This window comes from Leptonychotes weddellii, chromosome 8 (assembly GCF_054177405.1).
Source record: "Leptonychotes weddellii isolate Sample4059 chromosome 8, ASM5417740v2, whole genome shotgun sequence".
NCBI classification, from domain to species: Eukaryota; Metazoa; Chordata; class Mammalia; order Carnivora; family Phocidae; genus Leptonychotes; species Leptonychotes weddellii.
This window is the reverse complement of record NC_138376.1, coordinates 94017549-94039077: the sequence shown is the minus strand read 5'-3', so window position 1 is coordinate 94039077 and position 21529 is coordinate 94017549. Positions and strand designations below refer to the sequence as shown.

At 34.8% G+C, this 21529-nt stretch overlaps 1 protein-coding gene across 15 annotated transcripts in view; it reads left to right on the top strand.

Moving 5' to 3' along the window:
• The window catches only part of TRDN (triadin), a 373567-nt gene that overhangs the window by 304807 nt on the left and 47231 nt on the right, over window positions 1-21529 (top strand). The window contains exon 25 of one of the 15 annotated variants that reach the window (XM_081828917.1): window positions 20276-20971. The exons of the other annotated variants lie outside the window; for them this stretch is intronic. Within the exon in view, the coding sequence (XP_081685043.1) occupies window positions 20276-20292 (17 nt within the window). The 3' untranslated portion in view covers window positions 20293-20971. Of the gene's footprint in view, window positions 1-20275; window positions 20972-21529 lie in introns of those variants that run through there. 15 annotated transcript variants of the gene reach the window in all.

Genomic DNA, 21529 nt, shown 5'->3' with positions numbered 1-21529 from the left:
GCCTGGGTATGGCATCCCAGACAGACAGATTTGCCTAAGCCTCAACTAGATGGAAAGCATTCAGGAGCACTGAGAATGACAAGGATTTCACCCTCACTTCAGGACAAAGTGTGAGTGGAGAACAGGAGTAGGCAAAGCTTAAGAGGAACAGCAACAGAAAACTGTGCTGCCCTAGTAAGGGTTGTGTCTTTCTTCCTAAAGGAAATTGGGAACAATTGCAAGTCTTTAAGCAAAGAGGTACTGCTTAAAGTAGAATTTCTAATAGCTGACTCTGAATAATCACAGAAATTGAAGATAAAGAGGATGCCAATAGTTTCAGGAAATCAGTTTTCTGGGTGATGAGATCTTGCACTGACACCTCTGGAGTTATTAAAAAGATCTTGATAGAGCATTAGTAGGAAGGAAAAGAGGAGAGCTATTATAGAAGTATTTAGGAAGTAAAATTGCCATAATTTAGGGTGGGGGATGAGAAAAATTTAAGATAACTCCCAGGTTTCTATCTTGGAATAGTATGTGGACAGTAATGTCATTTACTGGGTTGGAATTTCCAAAAGAAGTGGCAGATTTAAAAAAAAAAAAAAGGAGACTATATATATTATGTAAATTTTTAACATCTTTATTATACAAAATTTTTGTTGAGCATTTACTATATGCTAGGCAATATGGTAAAGCACAAGCATAAACAGTCAAGTTGTGTTGTGTTGTTAAACATAGTCAAGTTCCTGTCCTCCTAGAATTTATAATCTACTTGGGGTAGCCATGGGGGAAAGAAATGTTGAAATAGGGTACCTGTGGGATATGCATTTAGGTATGATTATCAGGTACCTGGGGAGAAAATATGGTAGTGAATGTGGAAATTCCTGACAAAGTTGTGCTGACTTAAACTATGAGAATTATTGACATCTACCAAGGGAAGTGAGGGAGAAAGACCAAGGACCAAGGACGCCAACCAAGAACACTAATATGTAAGGAGTCGATAGAGAAGACCTTGAAGGAGTTTAAAAAAAATTTTTTTTTAAAAAGGAAGGAAGGAATTCTCTTAGAAGCTCGAGATATTGTCTCAGAAACTGAGGGGGAAAGAATTTTAAGGAAGAGGAAGCTGTCAAAGTGTCAAATGTAACAGAAATTTACAGTAAGATAAAGACTGAAAAATATTCATTGGAATGTACGATATAAAGTCACTGACGATCTTACAAGGAGTTTTAGTGGAACTAAATAAGAGGAAAACCAAATTACTATAGTTTGAGGCATTTAGTTGGAGGCCAGGAATTGGGACCAGAAAATATACATTGTATACTTTGTATAAATAATAGTTTATTATTTTAAAAACTAGTCTGAAAAAGGGGAAAGTGTGAATTACTTAGGAGAACAGCATGACAAAGTAAAAAGAAAGAAGATGTGACATCGGAGAAACTTGTTTTAAATGGTTCTTAATCTATCAGAGATATAGCAGCAACCATCTTTAGAAATTTACAGGGTTACAGTGTCAGTAAAACGCAATAACGCATGGAAAAATGCTAAAAACTAAGGCATACACTCATTCCATTTTTGAAGACCTGAGAGATAAAGGCTTTGTGTATGTAACACCTAAAAGTATTTCATTTTGTTCAATTACCTATGACAAAGATCAAAAAATTTCCTTTCCAATAGAGATCTTCTCATCTGTTACTTGTTTACTTGTGTAATATTACCCCAGTGTTTCATGTAGTATCACTTTTAATTTTAAAACTTTGAACTAAGTCCTTCTTCTTTAAAAACCATACAATTTTATACAGTTCAGCTAAAAGTATAAATCAATAACGTTATTATTGTGAAGTTTTTCTTTGTAACTATAATGGGTGGAAGGATGTCCTGTGGTATAAGTAAGCTATTTCTTGCCCTTGTGTTTGGCAGTGTTTTGCACAGAAGACTAGTTATAATTATTGGTACATGAAAGAATTTTGAGGTTAAGTAAGTTTGGAAAAAGCTCTTAGAGTTTATCATATATATGAACACATTAGGGAAGTCTGGTAGTAAAGAAATCAGCTGAGCCTTGTTTTATCCAATGTTTCTCAAATTTATTCAACCATGATATCTTTTCTGTAATATAATAGCGGTGTTCAGTTGAATGCACTGTGAAAAATTATGTCTTACACTTACTTAAAAGATTTGGGGAAGCAGTAGAGCAAAGATAATAGAATTTTTAGAGAATGAGTGACAACATTTATTAAAAAAAGAAAAGAAAAACAAAATAAGAAAGACTGGAGACAATGTTCAGTTGTGTCGCAATTAGAACAATAAAGATATGTTAACATGTATAATTTATTTATAACCAGACATTGCTATCTCAAAATTTCATTTTATTTTTTTCACATAAATAAGAAGACAGAAAATTCTAATGTAATTTTGGGGGACAGGGGTGCTCATTCTCTTTCAGGATAAAAATTGTATTAAAATTATGCTAATATGGAAAATTGAGTAATTGCTAGCAAGTGACAGTGGTGATAAATACTTCATAAGTACCCCTACAGACTCATGTAAATCTATTAGACAGCAAGTCAACCACCATTTCTATCATAGACTAATGTTTTTTGTGTAGTCAATAGTTATGTGTCTTTATAATATGCTGGGAGCGTTTATTACTGAAAAGAAACAATAAATCAAGAAAACTGTAATGATTTTTACTATATTAGTTCAAGGACATTTATTAAGTGCCTTCTAATTCAAATCTTGGAAAATGAAAAATAATTAATATCGGTAGAGCGATTAATTAATCAAGAGGATCTATTCACATACGTAAAACATAATTTGAGCTCATGATGATCTTGTGACTTAGGTTCCATTATTTTGCCCAAGTTAGGGGCAAGGAAGCTAATATAAAGATCAAATGTTTCCCTGGGTTACAAAATTCACAGAAGAACATGGCTTCTTTCAACATATCAGTGACCTCATTCACACACTCAACTTGATTTCTAAGGCAGTGAACGAAAGACTTCCAATGTCGCAAATTATCCTCTTTGACTTCAAAGTCATTAACCTAAATGTAGTGTACCTTCCTCTGGCCAACATATCCTTGATATAGTTTACTGCCAAACGCAGAACCTCGAATATACTATTACTATCCTATATTCTCAGAATAATAGAGATGATAGCGGGAGGCAGGAGAGGGAGGTGGGTGGAGAACAATGACAAAAAAAACCCAAAAAACAACACTTGAAGTGGTGGTACTTCTATTTTGAATTATAAGCCTAAAGTCATGCTTAGATAACAATTCTAGATGATACTAATAATAAAGCAGGGCAGTACACTATATGTTCCTAGGGCTGGTTTATTGCTGGCTTGTTTCATGTATTTCCTCTACCTCAGACAGTTTCTGGCACATAATAAGAGCTCAGTGAATGTTTTTGAATGAACAAATGAGTAAGAGTTTTAGTTATATAGTCAAATGGATCTGGAAGCCTGTTTCCTAATTCGCTAAATGGACAAATGGACCTTATGAGGTTTACTATAAATGTTAAAATATTTCATTTAAAATTTTTGCATGGTTCTGGGCACAAAATAAATATTTAATATGTTATCTTAAATTAGACTCCGAAGTACAGGAGACAACAAGTTTCCAGAATTAAAATTTGGTACAGTCTTTCAAAATCTGAGACACAATCATTGGCCATATGGCTTATAAAATGAAAGCAAATTTTGTTTTGTGGGAAAAAAGATATAACCTTTGTCATGCTTAACTTCTGATTAACCACTTCGGTACTAAAACCTTTTTTGTTTTTTCTATTTTTAATGGTGACTTGAGTACTATAGTCTTGAATTTTAAAAAAAAATCAATCTTCTGGAGATTGGGGATGTAATATTTCTTAGTCAATTCAATCAATCAAGCATAGTCCAGTTACTAGCTTCTGAATCAGTCTATGACAGGTAGAGTTTTTCTCAGCTGACACATGCTCTGTGGTTCCTAGGTAAATTCTCTCTATTAAGAGAAGAAAAAAAAATAAGATAGTTTCATTTAAAACTGCTAAACTGTACTTATGCATTAGTGTAAACAAAGAGTTATTAGCCAATATTTAGGTTTGTCATCTTCTTCAGAGATTTCTTCAACAGTATATGTATTTTAGAATCCTCCAAAAGTTAGTTTTCAGACTTTGCCTAGAATGATTTTCTTCCTTCTGTAGTTTATGGGTATCAAAAAATGTTCTTTTTTGCCCTTTTTATAACATTGTCACTGAAAATCCTCCTTCTCAATTTCAACCCAATCTAAAAACTAATTGAGGAATGTGGTAATGAGACTCGAACTGAAGTGTTTCAGGGCAACAAAACCAATTCACTAGAGAAGACTTTATAACTTATCACAGAAGAAGATGATGGTCTGGCTCTTCTAAATTAAAAGAAAAATCAGAAACCTCTTAGACGCTTGCCTGTTAAGAAGTCAACTTTATTAGAAAGATTTCTGTTTCCAAGCTAATTTGTGGGTTGCTCTGACAAAATATTGCAAAATTTACAAGATCCAGTTCTCTCATGTTAAGGTACTATTTAGTTTATACTTCTTTGCTACTGTAAAATATGCTAGTTTTATTAATTATTTGAACCTATTCTCAATCTCCTTTTTTTCTTTCTCCTATGACTAAACATGCTTGTATACTATTTGTAACACACAATATATCATCCAGTTTTCAAAACTATGTTCTTAGATCAAATATTCTTTTTGGTTTTTCAGTTTAGTGGATCAACACAACATTCACACGTGGGAATATTTCTCAAGCCTGTGATAAAGTATTTCATACTTGTGAGATGCTTAAAGGAAGGTTGATATTTAATAATTGAATCATATTCCAGGAGAAAATGTTTCTGTTGCCTCTTGTGGACAAACATGAGGGATCTTTTCTTTTCTTTCATATGCTATTCAAATTTAGCTCTCAATAAGACAAAACATGTTGAGAAAGAAATATGGCACTATTTATTTGAGTGTAGAAGAAGAAAAAGAAATAATATTAACTACTATCTCTTTTATTCTCACATTTCTGGTTTCAGAACAGAATATTCTCAAGCTCAGGAACTGAGATTGATGTGACCAATAACAAACATGGCAGAACTAATGGTTTCTTTGGGGCCATGCCTGACAATTTTAGACAAGCCCATCAAGGTTTAGACATTTTACTGAGCTTTCCTTCTCAAAAACCCTCCATCCCCGCCCCATACTTTAACCAATGCCTTGACTTTCAAAAGAAGAACTGAATCTCACTGATGGGATTCAGCATGGTGGGAGCTCATTTCTTATTGCCTCATTTTTTCCCTAAGACCCATTTAAAGTATCAGGATGTGATGGAGTGGTGTTTAGGGTAATACGGTTTAGTAAATCTTAATAATTAAAACATGCTTGGGCCAGATGGTGCTAATCAATTGAAAATGATCAGGAATACATATTATATATAAAACTACTCAATAGTCACACCTAAACATGGTATAATTTTCTCCTTTTCACAGGTGAAATAACCATAACCAACATTAATGAAAAATTCCATACACAAATTTTGACATATTTTATTTTCACATATTCCAAAGCAGGATGATTACAATACAAATTTGAAAAATCTCCTATGTAGAGAAAAAAAAAATGGAAGATTTCTGTTGATGGTATATGTTTCAGTGAAGGGCCACAGAGTTAAAAGAACTCTCTCTTTTTTGCAAGGCCTTTTCAAATATTGTAGCAGCGTCTTCAGTGAATCATTAGTGGGAGTATGTTTAGTTGCATGCATTACTCAATAGAGTAACCCTCCATTTAGATAGAGTTGTCACTTGTTCATTAAAGACAATTATTGTTGACACTGTGAAACAATGCACAAGAGCTAAGAATACAAAGATGATGGTTGCATTGCTGTCCCTGCCTAGTGAATTTCACAATTTATTTGTGGAAGACAAATGAGTAAATAATTATAAAGTATTGCAAATAATTACAGTGTACGGAGATGATGGTTTTCATATGATGCTGAGAGTACAGATTAAGGGCATCTAACTCATCCTGGAAAGAGATCAGGAAATGCTTCCAGAGGGAGACAATAGCTGATGTGAGACGTGACAAATGAGCATGGTATGGTGAAAAGAGGCAAGAAGACGGCAAAAACATTGGGTGATATGATGGGGAATGAAAATGATATATTTGAGTCTCTAATAGAAGCAGAAACTGAGAAGGAAATGAACAAGTGGAAGTACACTCAAGATATATTTAGAAAATGGAATCAACAGGGCTCTGTTAAGAGCTGAATAGGGATAACAAAGCATGGAGAAGAATTCTGGATGATTTCCAGCCTCCTGGTTGGAATTATAGATAGAAGGTAGTATCATTTACCAGTATAGGGGATGTGTTTGGAAGAGAAAAGGTTTTTTCTTTAGAAAGTTTGATATGTGAGTCAATAATAGAGTAAACCCATTTATCCCTATATCTTCTATTTCCTCCCAACTTTTCAAAGTATATATATGATATCAGAATTGATATACTTTCTATGCCCTTAAAGAGAGGTACCTACCATGGCATTTCAACCAAATCTAATTACTAGACTGTCTCCAGAATTAAATCATCCATAAGAATTCAGTTTTCAATTAATAGGTAAACGTTATAGGCTAAATATTCTTAGGAGACTGAAGTGCTTAGCATGCGCTAAATGCTAGGTGATCACTGAATGAATGAATGATTGAATAATTGAATAATCATGGTGTGTTGTCAGTGTTATATTAAATTCCCTATCAAAAATTTAAAAAGGCTTCAAAGTAATGGTCTGATTAACTTCCTCTATCTTTCTATTGGTTCTCTATTAACTTCCTCTAATCTCTCACACCTAATCATGGTGCAATAAAACATTTGCTACTAACAGTTTAATCAACATCACTTTAAACCCTTTGAACATCAAGGAGTAGGACCCAAAGATACCCTCACCACTCGTTTAAGGCAAAATATAAGAGAAGGATTGTGAACAGAATGGTCAAGTGTAGCTGCTTGAATAACAAAAAAGTTTCCATAGAAATTTATTGTAGTACAGCCTCAAGAAATTTAACAAAAAAAATTGGTACCTAGAAAATTTAGCCCAATGCAAAGCCAATAAAAATGGAAAAGTCATTTCTATATTTGAATGTCACTGGGTTCATGTATCTAGGAGGCCATATTACCACAGATCTTAATATGGTAAACCTTAAAGAACTTTCTAAGCTCTATCTCAATATACTGTCAAATACTGCTGTTTTTAAAATTAGAGGACACCATGAACAGTATTTTTACTTCTTACCACCAGACTGCATTTCTATCAATCCTAACATAAACTAAAAATTCTTCCAGAAATTTAGTTCCAATTGTCAGAGGCAATTCGTGCTTATCAAGTTCTTTTAGAAGATTAAAGGTCAATTTTCAAACCATTATTTGTAATTTCTTTTTTTGATTTATAGCACTACATAAATGATGCTAACCTTCACATAATTTTACATTAAATCTCTAAAAATATATTTGTAAACATTAGATAAATGATAATATGGTATTGTTTCAACCAAATAACTTTATATAGTACATTTGATAAAGAAAGATTGCCTCTAATGTAGACATGTCCACAGGTAAAAGAATATTTACTCAAATTCATATACAAGTCAGACAGCAATTCCTTTTAGAGTTTTATAATATATTTTATATATTTAATGTTTAAACTTCTTCCATTTTAATTTTGTTAATTAAAAGATTATAAACCTCATAAAACATGTAGCTGAGTAAAAATGGCTTCTAGTAAAATGTAATAAGGTTTCTGAACTGGTTCAAACATCCCATAAAAGTCCTTATGATATTCTTTTGCCTCCTCCAAATGGCTTGCTTATTCATTATATATGGTACAAAGTTTGGATATTAATCTTCAAGTCAATTTAAAAGGTGAAGTGCCTATCTGATAGTTCTTTCTCGCTAAGATGTAAATCTACAGCAAAGCCAATTTCTGCTCTGTACTAAATAGCTGTGTAAATAGATACATTATATCTGGAACGGACTCACCAGTCTTAGAAACAAGGTTTGTTCTTCTGTCCTTAGACTTAAACATGCTTCTAACAGCAGAAAATCTATTAGGAATTGAGCAAACAAATTTACTAAAGAGCAATAAGCCCACAAGAAATTAATGCTGCAACTTTTCAGGTTGATTATCTAAATTATGTCTCCCTTGTAAATGATTTACTATTTATTTAAATTAATATTTAACATAATTATATCACTCTACCTGGATGAGATCTTAGAAACCATCAGTGTAACTTCCTCCGTTTCTTTTCTTTTTGTAAATGAAAAACCAAGCAAGTTAAATGGCCATGTCAAAGCCACTCAAACACTCAAGCAAATGGGTGTTTGAGTGAGAACCAAACCCGACCCTTAAGACCTCTTAACTATTGCTTGTCCCAGCACACTACACATTTATAGTTTCTGATTATACTAGGTCAAGATTTTATTATTTTTTGTCAGATGTTACTTAAAAAATTTCCTTAGTACATATAGATGTAGACATGCTATTTATTCTTTTATGTAATTTTAAACTGCTATGATTTCTATCATTCATGTGTCTAATATTTCAGAATATTTTTGACTCATTTTTTCCTTTTACCTCTTTTTTTATTCATTGAATATGACCATTTTTTGTTTAAGTCAATGCATAGTAGAAGTAGAAATGGGAAATATTACATTGATAATTTCATTTGTTTTTAATAAAATTCAAGAAATATAGAAATTACAAAAATATAAAGGCTATAATAAAAATATAAGAAAGTTAAAATCCCTGTAAACAAAATAAACAAATATATGTATGTAGATACCTGTTATATTGCTTCTTACTATTTGAAACATATTCTGTGATATGGAGCCAGTTACTATCTCCATGAAAACATCAGAATTACAATGATTTGTTTTCCTTTGTAAAAATAAAAAAAATCTTGCATTATATGAATTTGATTTCATATCACATCCTTTATAGATCTCAATCACAAACATCTGAATAGAATATTGCTGTCATGTATATTGAAAAGTTGACACACTGGAATCATCATAAGCATGTTCGGTTTTTAGCTTTATCCATTTATGTCTCAGTAGATTGAAACCTTTCTCCTTGACTCTAATTAAGCTTAATGTGCTGAAATATGACATACACAATTAGCTGGAATACAAAATTGCAAAAAAAAAAAATAGCCATAGATTTTGTTAAATGAATACTATTAACGAATGTACTCATGGTTATCAAACAGTGACTTTCAAACTTCAAAGTGTGTCTGATATACCTGGAGGGCTGGGCTCATCCCCAGAGTTTATGATTCTGGAGGTCAGGGGTAGGGTTCAGCATGTACATTCCTTTTTTTTTTTTTTAAGATTTTATTTATTCATTTGAGACACAGAGATACAAAGAGAGAGAGAGAGCATGAGCAGGGGGAGGGGCGGAGGGAGAGGGAGAAGCAGGCTCCCCGCTGAGCCAGGAGCCCGATATGGGGTTTGATCCCAGGACCCTGGGATCATGACCTGAGCTGAAGGAAGATGCTTAACCATCTGAGCCACCCAGGCGCCCCAAGCAAGTACATTTCTAATAAGTTCCCAGGTTATATTATTGTTTGAGAACCACTGCCTTGTAGAATTCTTTTCCAACAAATAATTTACACTGTCCTTACACTTATTGTTGTCTAAATGTGGACCTTAGGGAATATATAGGCTTAGACCATGTATAAACAGACATACACATGTCCTTTATTCATTCATATATCTGCAGATGTATTTTCCTGAGAAGCTTCATCAGATTTTAAACTGGTACAATATCATCTCTTAACTGAATGTATGAGATTATGAATCTGAGAATGTAAAAGAGCTAAAGAACATGTGGGGATAATATCAGCAAGATGGTGGTATAGAAATTTCTGGTGTCCATTCCCTTCCCAAAACATCAATTTGAAAACTGTTTATACACAAAAATACTTTCACAAGAGCTAAGGATTCCAGGTGAGAAATACAGCACCCCACCCCCTCTTCCTTACCTGGGCAGCTTAGCACAGAAAGAGACACCCTCCCTGTGGAAGAAGGAGAGTAAAGAGAGTACTCAACCTCACTACAGACACCAGCATTGGACTGTGCCAGCACCAGCCTGATTCTCAAGGTCCTAGGTGGCTCCCACAGTACTAGGCTCCCAGCCCAGCCTGGCACTGACCAGCTCCTACAGCCTCAGGCAGCAACCATGGCACAAGATTCCTAGCAGGTTCCCATAAATCTGCTGCTGGCCCGTCCTAGCACCAGCCAACTCCCCCAGCACAGGCTGGCCCCTGTAGTCTCAGGCGTAAGCAATTTCCCATGGACCAAGACTCCTAGCCTGATCCCAAGCCAGGCAAACCCCAATAGACCCAGGCTCCAACTGGGCTCCTGTAAACCCAAGCTCTGGCCCTGCCTCAGCACCAGGTCATTTTTGGTGGCTTCCTGAGGTCTCAGATTTTGGACCGGCTCCCACAAACCTAGGCTCCTGCCCTGCCCCAGGACCAGGCCAGCTGACATGGCCCCAGCCTCTAGGCTGACTTCTGTGAAACCAGACTCCCAAACTGTCCCAGCACTGGGCCAGCCCCCAAGACAGATGCCAGGTCCACCCCAGTGGTCCTTGACACATAGTCAGCCCCCCGAAAATCCAGGCACCAGGCTATTCCCAATGGACCCAAACACAAGGCCTGCCCACCTGCTGACTCAGGTACCAGATCTGCCTGTCCAAAGACTCCAGCAGTAATCCTGCTCATGGACATCATGAGATGATATACCCAGAATCTCTGGATGAGCTGACTGGTGAGAAGCTTTGCCTGCTGAAGCCAGTATATAAAGATTGGAAGAGGTATCTTCTTGCTCAAATATGCACATACCAACATAGAGACAGAAGGATCATGAATAATCAGTGGAATATGACACCATCAAAAGAAACTAATAAAGCTTCCATGACTGACCCTAAGGAATGGAGATATATGAACTATCTGACAAAGAATTTAGAACAATCCGCTTAAAGAAATTCAGTGAATTACAGCACATTACAGAGACAACTAAATGAAGTTAGGAAAACAGTACATGAACAAAATGAGAAGTTCAAGAAAGAAATAGAAACCATTATAAACCAAAAAAAAAAAAAAACCCAGAAATCCTAGAGTTGAAGAAAACAGTGACTAAACTGAAGCACTTAGTACAGAGCTTCAATAACAGATTTGACCAAACAGAAGAAGGAATTAATGAATTAGAAAATGAGTTATTTGCAATCATCCATTCAGATGAGCAAAAAGAAATGAGAATGAAAAACAGTGAAGAGAGCCTAGGCGAATAGTGGAATATTATTAAAAGAAACAATCTATGCATTACTGGAGTCTCAGGAGAAGAGAGGAAGAAGGACAAAAGTTTATTTAAAGAAATAATGGCTGAAAATATCACCAATCTGGAGAGATATTTGGCCATTCAAGTTCATGAACCTAATAGGTCACCCAATTTCCCCCCAAAACGATCTTCTCCAAGACACCTTATAATGCAACTGTCTGAAATCAAAGAAAAAGAGAATTTTAAAAGCAGAAAAAGAAAAAAATTCTTTATATATAAGAGAGCTCCTCTATATCTATCAGCAGATTTCTCAGAAGAAACCTTGCAGGCCAGGAGAGAGTGAGATAATTTATTCAAAGTGCTAAGAGAAAAACAACTGCCAACCACTTATAACTTTGCCTGGCAAGGTTGTCTTTCAGAAATGAAGAAGAGATAAAGACTTTCCAAAAAAAAAAAAAAAACCAAACAAGCAAACAAAAAAACCCAAGAAAACTGAGGGAGTTTATCTCCACTAAGCCTGCCTTACAAGAAACGCTGAAGGGAGGTATTCAAGCTGAAATTAAAGGATGCTAATTAGTAACATGAAAAATATGAAAATATAAAACATACTGGTAAAAGTAACTATATAGTCAAAATCTAAATACCCTAATACTATAAAATGGTGGTGTGTTAATCACTTAACGATTGTATAAAGTTTAAAAGACAAAAGTATTAAAATAGCTATAGTTATAATAAGTTTTTAATGGATACACAATATAAAAAAAGGTAAATTGTGACAACAAAAACATAAAATACGGGGATGGGAATAAAAAGGTAGAGTTTTTATATACAATTGCAGGCAAGCTGTTATCACTTTTTAAAAGACTGTTATATTTATAAGATATTTTACAGAAGCCCCGTGGTAAGTAACCACAAAGCAAAACACTATGGGAAATACCTGAGAAAATAAATAAAAGAGAATCAAAGCATACCACTACAGAAAATCATCAATTCACAGAGTGACAATAAGCAAGCAAGAAAGAAACGAAGTACAAAAAAGACAGAAAGCAAAAAATGGCATTCCTAAGTCCTTACTTATCAATAATTACTTTAAATGGAGGTGGATTAAATTCCTTATTCAAAAGGCATAGAGTATCTGAATGGGTAAAAAACAACAACAACAACAACAAACAAATATAACCCAGCTATATGCTGCTTGCCAATAAGGGACTCACTTCAGCATTAAGGACACAGGTAAGTTCAAAGTGTAGGAGTGGAAAAAGATACTTCAAATAAATGGAAACCAAAAGAGATCAAAGGTAGGTATGCTTAGGCAAAGTAGACTAAGAAATACTATAAGAAAAACAAGAAGGCCATATAATGATAAAGGTGTCATTTCTGAAGGGGGTAAAAGGAATAATTTTATCTAATGAGGTAAAATATCTGTATACTGAAAATTATAAGACACTGATGAATGAAACTGAAGAAGTTATAAATATATGGAAAGATAGCCCATGTGCATAGATTGGAAGAATTAATATTATTAAAATGTTCATACTACTCAAAGCCCTCTGTAGACTTACTGCAATCCCTCTCAAAATTCCAATGGCACTTTTTACAAAAATAAAAAACAATCCTAGAGTTAATATAAAACCACAAAAGACCCTAAATAGCCAAAGCAATCCTGAGAAAGAACAAAGCTGGAGGCATTACACTTACTGATTTTAAATTTTGTAACAAAGCTGTAGTAATTAAAACAGTATGGTACTGGCATAAAAACAGACATAGAGGACACCAATGAAACAGAACAAAGAGCCAGAAATAAACCCATGAATATCCAGTCCAATAATATTTGACAAAGATGCCAAGAATTCTCAAAGAGAAAAAAAAAAAATTCTCAATGAGAAAAAAAAATTCTCAATGAGAAAGGATGCTCTCTTCAATTAATAGTGCTGGAGAAATTGGATATTCACATCCAAAAGAATTAAATTGGACCTCTGGCTTACACCATTCACAAAAATTAACTACAAATACGTTAAAGACTAAAGTGCAAGACCCAAAACTATAAAACTCCTAGAAGAAAAGATAGAGGAAAAACTCCTTGACATTGATTTTGGCAATGATTTTTGGATATGATACCAAAAGCACTAATGACAAAGGCAAAAATAAATTAGATTACATCAAACTAAAAAGCTTCCAAATCTCAAAGGAAATAATCAACAAATGAAAAGACAACCTATGGAACAGGGGAAAATAGTTGCAAACCATCTATCTAATAAGGGGTTACTACCCAAAATATATAAGGAACTAATATACTCTATCACAAAAACCAAGTAATCCGGTTTAAAAATGGGCAGAGGACATGAACAGATGTTTTTTCTAAAGACATGCAAATGACCACCTGGTATATGAAAAGATGCTCATCATCATTAATCAGCAGGAAAATGCACATCACAACCACAATGAGACTCATACCTATCCGAATGGCAATTTTCGAAAACACAGGAGGTAAGTGTTGGTGAGGATGTGAAGAAAAGGAAACTTTCATGCACTGCTGATGGGAGTGTAAATTGGGATACAGTATGGAGGTAAGGGTATGTGTTGTGGTGAACGCTGTGTTATGTAAGACTGAGGAATCACAGACCTGTACCCCTGAAACAAATAATACATCATATGTTAATTTAAAAATCAACAATTAAAAATAGAACTATTATATGATCCAACAATCTAACACGTCTGGATCTATTTCTAAAGGAATTGAAATCACCATCTTAGAGAGATATCTGTACCCCCATATGTATTGCAGCATTACTCACAATAACCAATATATGGAAACAACCTCAGTGTCCATCAATTGATGAGAAGATAAAGAAAATATGCTATACATATACAATGGAATATTATTCATCCACAAGAGAGAAGGAAATCCTGACTTTGTGATTACATGGATGGACCTTGAGAGCCTTATGCTAAGTGAAATAAGTCAGACAGAGAAAGACAAATATTGTATGTTCTTACTTATATATGAAATATGAAAAAGCTGAACTCAGAAGTAGAAAATAAAATGGCAGTTGCCAGGAGTTCAGGAATATGGGAACTGATGTGATATTGGTCAAAGGGTACAAACTTTCAAGTATAAGATGAATAATTCCTGGGTATCTTATGTACAGCATTATGAGTACAGTTAATATTGTATTATATACGTAATAGTTGCTAAAAGAGTCAATCTTAAATGTAATCACCACACACAAAAAAAGAGATAAATATGTGAGGCGATGGATATATTAGCGAAACTTAGGGCGATTAACTGTTTCACAGTACATATGTGTATGAAACCATCAAGTTGTACACCTTAAACTTACACATGTAGTATATCAATTATATCTCAATAATGCTGGAAAAACATTTAGATTTTAGTGGTGAGATTTAACAAGACTTCTTTTAGCACTACTCCTTCTGTGCTTTGTATCCACGGATTATTATGTCATTAAAAAATCAGTCTCCAGGCCCCTGGGTGGCTCAGTTGGTTAAGCGGCTGACTTGATTTCGGCTCAGTTCATGATCTCAGGATTGTGAGATCCAGCCCCACACTGGGCTTGGGGCTCAGCAGGGAATCTGCTTGAGATTCTCTCTCCCCCTTTCTCTTTGCCCCTCCCCCACCATGCACATGTGCATGTGAGCCTCCTCACTGTCTCTCTCTCAAAAAAAAAAAAAAATCAGTCTAATATGCACTCTATCTTGGCAAATGTTTATTTTATCCCTGTAGGACAATAGTTCTCACACTTAAGTGGTCATTAAAATTACCTGAGAAAGCTGCTAAAAGACAAGTTGCTGAGCCCCACCCCCAAAGTTTCTGATTCAGTAGGTATAGGGTAAAGCCCAAGAATTTGTACTTCTAACATCCCAGGTGCAGCTGCTGCTGCTTCAGGAACCCCAGTTTGGGAACCACTCCTCTAGGACCTAGACTGACAAGGGTATCTCAGAGGGAAAATGCACAGAAACATAACACACATATACCCTGTATCATTTGTGAAGCCTGGTATGTTTATTTTGAAAAACAAGAAAATATTCAAGATGATTTCTAAGATCCCTCCAGTTTTAAAATTCTCTCATTATATGTTATAAAATTTATAAGATCCTACTGGTTTTATATCAAACTCTTATCATATATTGAAATTTAATGGTCTTATTTAATGATACTCTATTAGATTATCTAAGTAGAAATTCTCCAAGATCTTCATATGTATTATATGCCTAAAATAATGCTACATTTAAGCATTTTACAACATTCAAATGTTATGATACTCATCTGCATTGTCTTGACTAAATTAAAGTATAATAAATCCATATGGAGGGAACTAATTTGCTCATTGGAGCCAATAATGAGGACGTTTCTGTGATATTAATCAAATTATGAATTTTTTGAATAAATTCATGAAAATTCAGTTTCCTACTTCTGCTTGTGAATTTTACTTTTCTTAGTTTTGAAATTTACAGTCTAAATGACCTCATTAATGAGCAGGCATTAGGACACCTTTGATTGGTTTTGTTGCATATCTATCATATTGTAGAGGTGGTTAGAGAGTTTAAGATAAACATAGTGCACAGATAAAGCTACTTCATTAATGAATTAAGATAGTTATTTGATAAATATATATTTAAAATATGTTAAAGGTATTTATGGATATGTGAATTAGAAAGATCATTAAATGGGTGCCTGGGTGGCTCCTTCAGTTAAGCGTCTGCCTTTTTCTCAGGTCATGAGCCCAAAGGCCATGGGATCAAGCTCCGCATCTGGCTCCCTGCTTGGCTGGGAGCCTGCTTCTCCCTCTCCCTCTGCCTGCCGCTCCCCCTGCTTGTGCTCTCTCCCTCTCTCTCTCTATCTGTCAAAAAATAAGTAAATAAAATCTTTAAAAAAATCATTAAATGAAATTATTCCATTATTGATCAATGTTAAATAATTAATCAACATGAAAATTTGTTATAAAGCAGATTATTTAAAAGCCTTTATTGACATTATTCACATTAACAATTTCTTGGGTCAGAATTGTTATTACACCAAGCTATATAGATCTATATTCAATATAGACTTTGGTATTGATTCATACATAAAACCTGACTGCTAATATTTCTTTGAGTGTCAAAAATCTGTACAAATAATTTATTGGTATGTTAGATAATAATATATTACCATGTCTGAAATAATTTATTTCTGATCAAATAATAGATACATCAAAAAATATAATATCCAATGGAATAACACAAGGATGTGTATTGCTCTCTTTTCTTTGTTTTTGTTATTTGTTTGTTTGTTTTTACCTGTATCTTAAAGAATTGATACCCATTGAGCAAGGCATACTTGTTCTTCATTGTAGAAAACATAGAAAACATATGTGACTCTTCAAGATGACATAGTCCTAGGGTCATGACCTAGAGTTTGATATCAGGGGCAATTGGAACTGTTACCTAATCATTGCATGAATAATTTAAAATTTATTATTCACATCCCATAGAATATTTAAAAGGATTACCAGTACATAGCCTTTACTGCGTTCACCTCAATTAGTTAGAAGTAACAAGTTAATCTTGATGAGAACGTCAAATGAAGTGTGACTTAAATTTAAAAATTCCATCTATTACGACTTTATGGACTGAACATTTGGTTATATCCAGTTCTTTTTTTTTTTCGCGTTTAAGGTGTCTTTGCTAGAAAGTGTAACTTTGTTCCCTTAGCTGATTTACCCATTTGGAGCACAATAATGGTCCTTCCTTAGGTCAGCCTCCAACCTGGCAGCAACAAGGGTCTCATAGCCTTATAGTGAGGCATCTACCCCAGCAGGCTTCTGGTGAGAGGCTTCCAGTCCCGATTTGCACTCAATTGCTGGTATAACATATTTGCATAGTAGATATTCATTTAATTTAGTCAACAAACATTTATTGATAAATTCCAATATGTCAGGAACCATGCTAAGCTTTGGAAGCACTACAGTTCTTGCTTATATGGAAGTTAGAGGATATTGGAGGAGATAATCAAGTAAACACACATCAATACAGTACTATTAGTGCTAGAATATATAAAGAGAGGGAATACTATTGGAATATGAAAGGTGCACCCAACTCAGTCTGAGGGGTTAAGGGAAAGCTATCTTATTTTTTGGATAATATCTGAATAATAAATGATATTCAGCCAGATTAAAAAGAGGAAGAATGTTCTAGACAGGGAGATCAATATATAAGACAGTCCAGAGACAAAAGACACTTTAAGTTAGTGTTTAGAAATAAAATACTTCAGTATGGCTTGAATATAGAGTACAAAACAGTGAAGAGAGAGAGAAGAGGGTAATGAGATGCAGCAATTTGATTCACTGAAAACCTCACAGACCAGGCAGAGGCAGTTGGAGTTCACAAAGACGGTCCATGCTTTAGGCTGAGCTGTGATATGTGAAATGATTGTACATGCATTCTAGAAAATCTCTCTGGCTACAAAGTTGAAAGAAGAGTGAGGGGAGAAGGCCTACGTTTTCATGACCAGGTTGGATGTTCATATTACGGGGAGAAGCAGTGGTGGGCTGGGCTAAAGTACTGGCATAGTGTATTTGTTTCCTAGGGCTGTGGTAACAAGTACCACAAACAGTGTGGCTTGAAATAACAGAAATTTATTCTCTCATCATTCTAGAGACAGAAGTCCAAAAACGAAGTGTAGGCAGGGCCATGATCTCTTTGAAGGTTTGGAGGAGAACCTGTTCCATACATTTCCCTTAGGTTTTGGAATTGCCAGCCGACCTTGGTGTTCTTTTGCTTGTAGAAACATCATTCAAATCTCCGCCTCTGTCATCACATGGTATTCTCCCTGAATGTCTTCACATTATCGTCCTTCTCTCTATGCATGTCTGTTTCTGTGTCTCTTCTCCTTCTCTTATAAGCACTCCAGTCATATTAGATTAAGAGTCACCCTACTTAATGACTTCATCTTAATTATATCTGCAAAAACCCTATCTCCAAATAAGGTCACACTCAGAAGGTACTGAGCCTTAGGACTTCAACATAACTTCGGGGGGAACACAATCAAATCCATAAGGCAGAATGTAAAGAGAAGAGCAGAATAATTAGAGAGATAATATAGGCTGCAACTGAAATGAACTTGGAAATAAATATATATGGGAAAGAGCATGTAAAAACCAACCCTGAGGGCACCTGGGTGGCTCAGTCAGTTAAGCGTCTGCCTTCAGCTCAGGTCATGCGTGCCTGGGATCGAGTACCGCATCAGGCTCTGCATTCAGTGGGGAGTCTGCTTGCCCCACTGCCCCTCCCCCCTGCTCGTGATCTCTCTCTCTCTCAAATAAATAAATAAATAATAAATAAATGGAATATTTTTTAAAAAACAACCCTGAAATCCTGATTTCATAATTAAACAGCTTCATGGAAATAAAATAGTTATGCAGTATTTATCACAGTCTGATTGTAGGAATGAGTAGAACTTTCAAGTCAAGATTTTCTTAATTTAGCTTGCCATCAAGGGCAAAATTGAACAATCTTATATTTGCACACAATTTGTGCATGCTTGTGTTTTTAATGTGTATTCATGCATGTTTCTTAGGCTTATGTCAATAGATTTATTAGATTCTCAGAAAGAAACATGACCATTCAGTACTCCAAATGCCACTACGGAGAGTCTCTGTAACTTTGCTTTTATCCTTACATTTAGGCAGAGTACATCGCTGTACACCTGAGCCACACTGATTGGGCCCAAAATAACATTTCTCTTATCAAACTGGGCTTGGTATAGTGTAACTGGTCCATGGTGAGAGCAGTTGAGAGAGGGTGGAATCCTGTAAAAACTGTTACATATTTATGGTAGGGATTTTTTTAAGATGTTATTTATTACATTATACTACATTATACTATTTTATCCCCTTGAGAACACATATAACAAATTCATCTTAGGTAACAGTACCAGGAATTGCTATGCCAGGAATTCTCTTTAAAAACTTATTTATATTTTAAAACATTTTGAATTTTATAATTGACTGCACTTTTTATCCTTGCCTGAGCACTAGAAAGCTGAGAGCTGGATTGTCATGCCAAGTCAAAGGAAGTATGTAATAATTTTAACATTCATTTTGTGGTCTAATGTAATTCCTGAATTCATACATTTTCTTAACTTCATTTTTCTTGACTCATTTCTCCATTTACTTACCTTCTCGTGTTCTCATTAATTATTTCATTTATTTACCTAATGAACAAACTATAATTGAGTGCATACTATGTAATCATGTATTAGGTATTGCACCAGTTCCCTGGATTCATTGATGGATAAACATTATCTGTTTTCAGATATCTCAGTCTAGAAGGGAAGGTATTTATTCAAGATAATATTTATAGTACATTATGATTAGCAATTATCAAAAGAGCTAAAAAATAATATTGGTACATAAAAGGGGAATGCAGCCCAACCACCTTAGATAAAAGGCTTTCTGAAGAGGAGATGGTTGAGCTGAGCCCTAAGTAGAAGGTAACCAAGTAAAAAGTGAAGGGAACAAAACTCCTATGAAAAATAATAAAAAAATCAAAATCTCTACATAAATGGTGAAAGATTGCATGTTTGGGAAGTAGAAAATTCAATGTTGCTAAGATGTCAGTTGCTCCCAACTTGGTCTATAGATTCGATGCAATTTCCATCAAAATCCCAGCAAGTTATTTTGTGAATGTTGACAAACTGATTCTAAAATTTATGTGGAATGGAAAAAAAAACTCACAGCAGCCAACACAATACTGAAGATCAAGATCAAACTTGGAAGACTGACACTACCCAATTTCAATGCTTACTATAAAGAACCACAGTATTGTTTCCATTGTTTCTTTCCCTGGCTTCAGGTAGTTTCCTTGTAAGCCTATGCTGGTTAGTGCTCATCTGAGGATTTAAGGGGGCCTTCCACAAATCCCCAGAACTTTCTTTATCTCTTTTTCTTTCTCTCTTTCTTCTTTTCTCTGCAGCTCTCTACTTTACATGACTCTGACCTGGGCTCTCTAGCTGTCTTGGCCTTTCCAGACTCCCAGCTCCATCTCATCAATTCAGCTCCATTCCTGCACTAAGGCCTTATAATTCTCTTAAGGCATTAAGCTGGGACAATCATAGAACACAGCTCATTTATTTTCCATCACTTAAAAATCACTGTCCTTTGTTGTCTATGTCCAATATCTTTAAAGCCAGTGCTTTACATATTTTATCTGCTTTCTATAGTTTTAAGTGTGAGGACTAATCACAGGAAGTCAAGTGAGTGGGAATTTAAAAAGGAAAAAGTAATCAATATAGTTAGTTATATCTGTTAGTACTAGCAAGTGTGTGCGTGTAGGGGGGTATTGGTGACCAAAGAGACCTGATAAATAAAATGGTGGAAATAGAAGCTAGATTTTAGTGAATTAATAATTAAATGGGAGTCAGGAAATAGAAAAAGCAAGTAAAGATGACATTCACAGGAAGCTGAGTTGAACAATGATGGAAAGGTACTGGATGATATTTATAAGGGAATATAGAATCAAAGGAAGATGCTTTTGTTTACTGTTGAAATCTTTGTTGAGATAAAAAATAAAGAAAATTAAAACTGATTATGGAGAAGGCAGAGTTTGACAAACAATGGCCTACAGAGTGACCACTAGTCTTTTCTGTAAATAAAGTTTTATTGGAACACAGCCATGCCTATTCATTTACATATTGTTGTTGGTTGCTTCTTTGTTACAACAGAATAGTTGAATAGTTGTGAATGAGATCATATGGCCTCAAGTCAAAAATATACACTGATCTTTCATAAAAAATTTGCCAGTCCTTACTAGGGATCCAAAAAGCAATAAAAGCATATATTTCTAGTCATCTGGAGTTTCAAATTCAGTAGCAATCATTTTTTTTTTTAAAGATTTTATTTATTTATTTGACAGAGAGAGACACAGCGAGAGAGGGAACACAAGCAGGGAGAGGGGGAGAGGGAGAAGCAGGCTTCCCGCGGAGCAGGGAGCCCGATGCGGGGCTTGATCCCAGGACCCTGGGATCATGACCTGAGCCGAAGGCAGACGCCTAACCGACTGAGCCACCCAGGTGCCCCAGTAGCAATCAATTTTAATATATTATACTGGGACAGATAACATTAATAATATTAATGAAAAAGAAAACAGTATGTCTTATATTTTTTATCTTCAACAATAAAGGGTTAGAAGTAATTTCTCAAAATAAAATTATGTGTTTTATCTTAATAT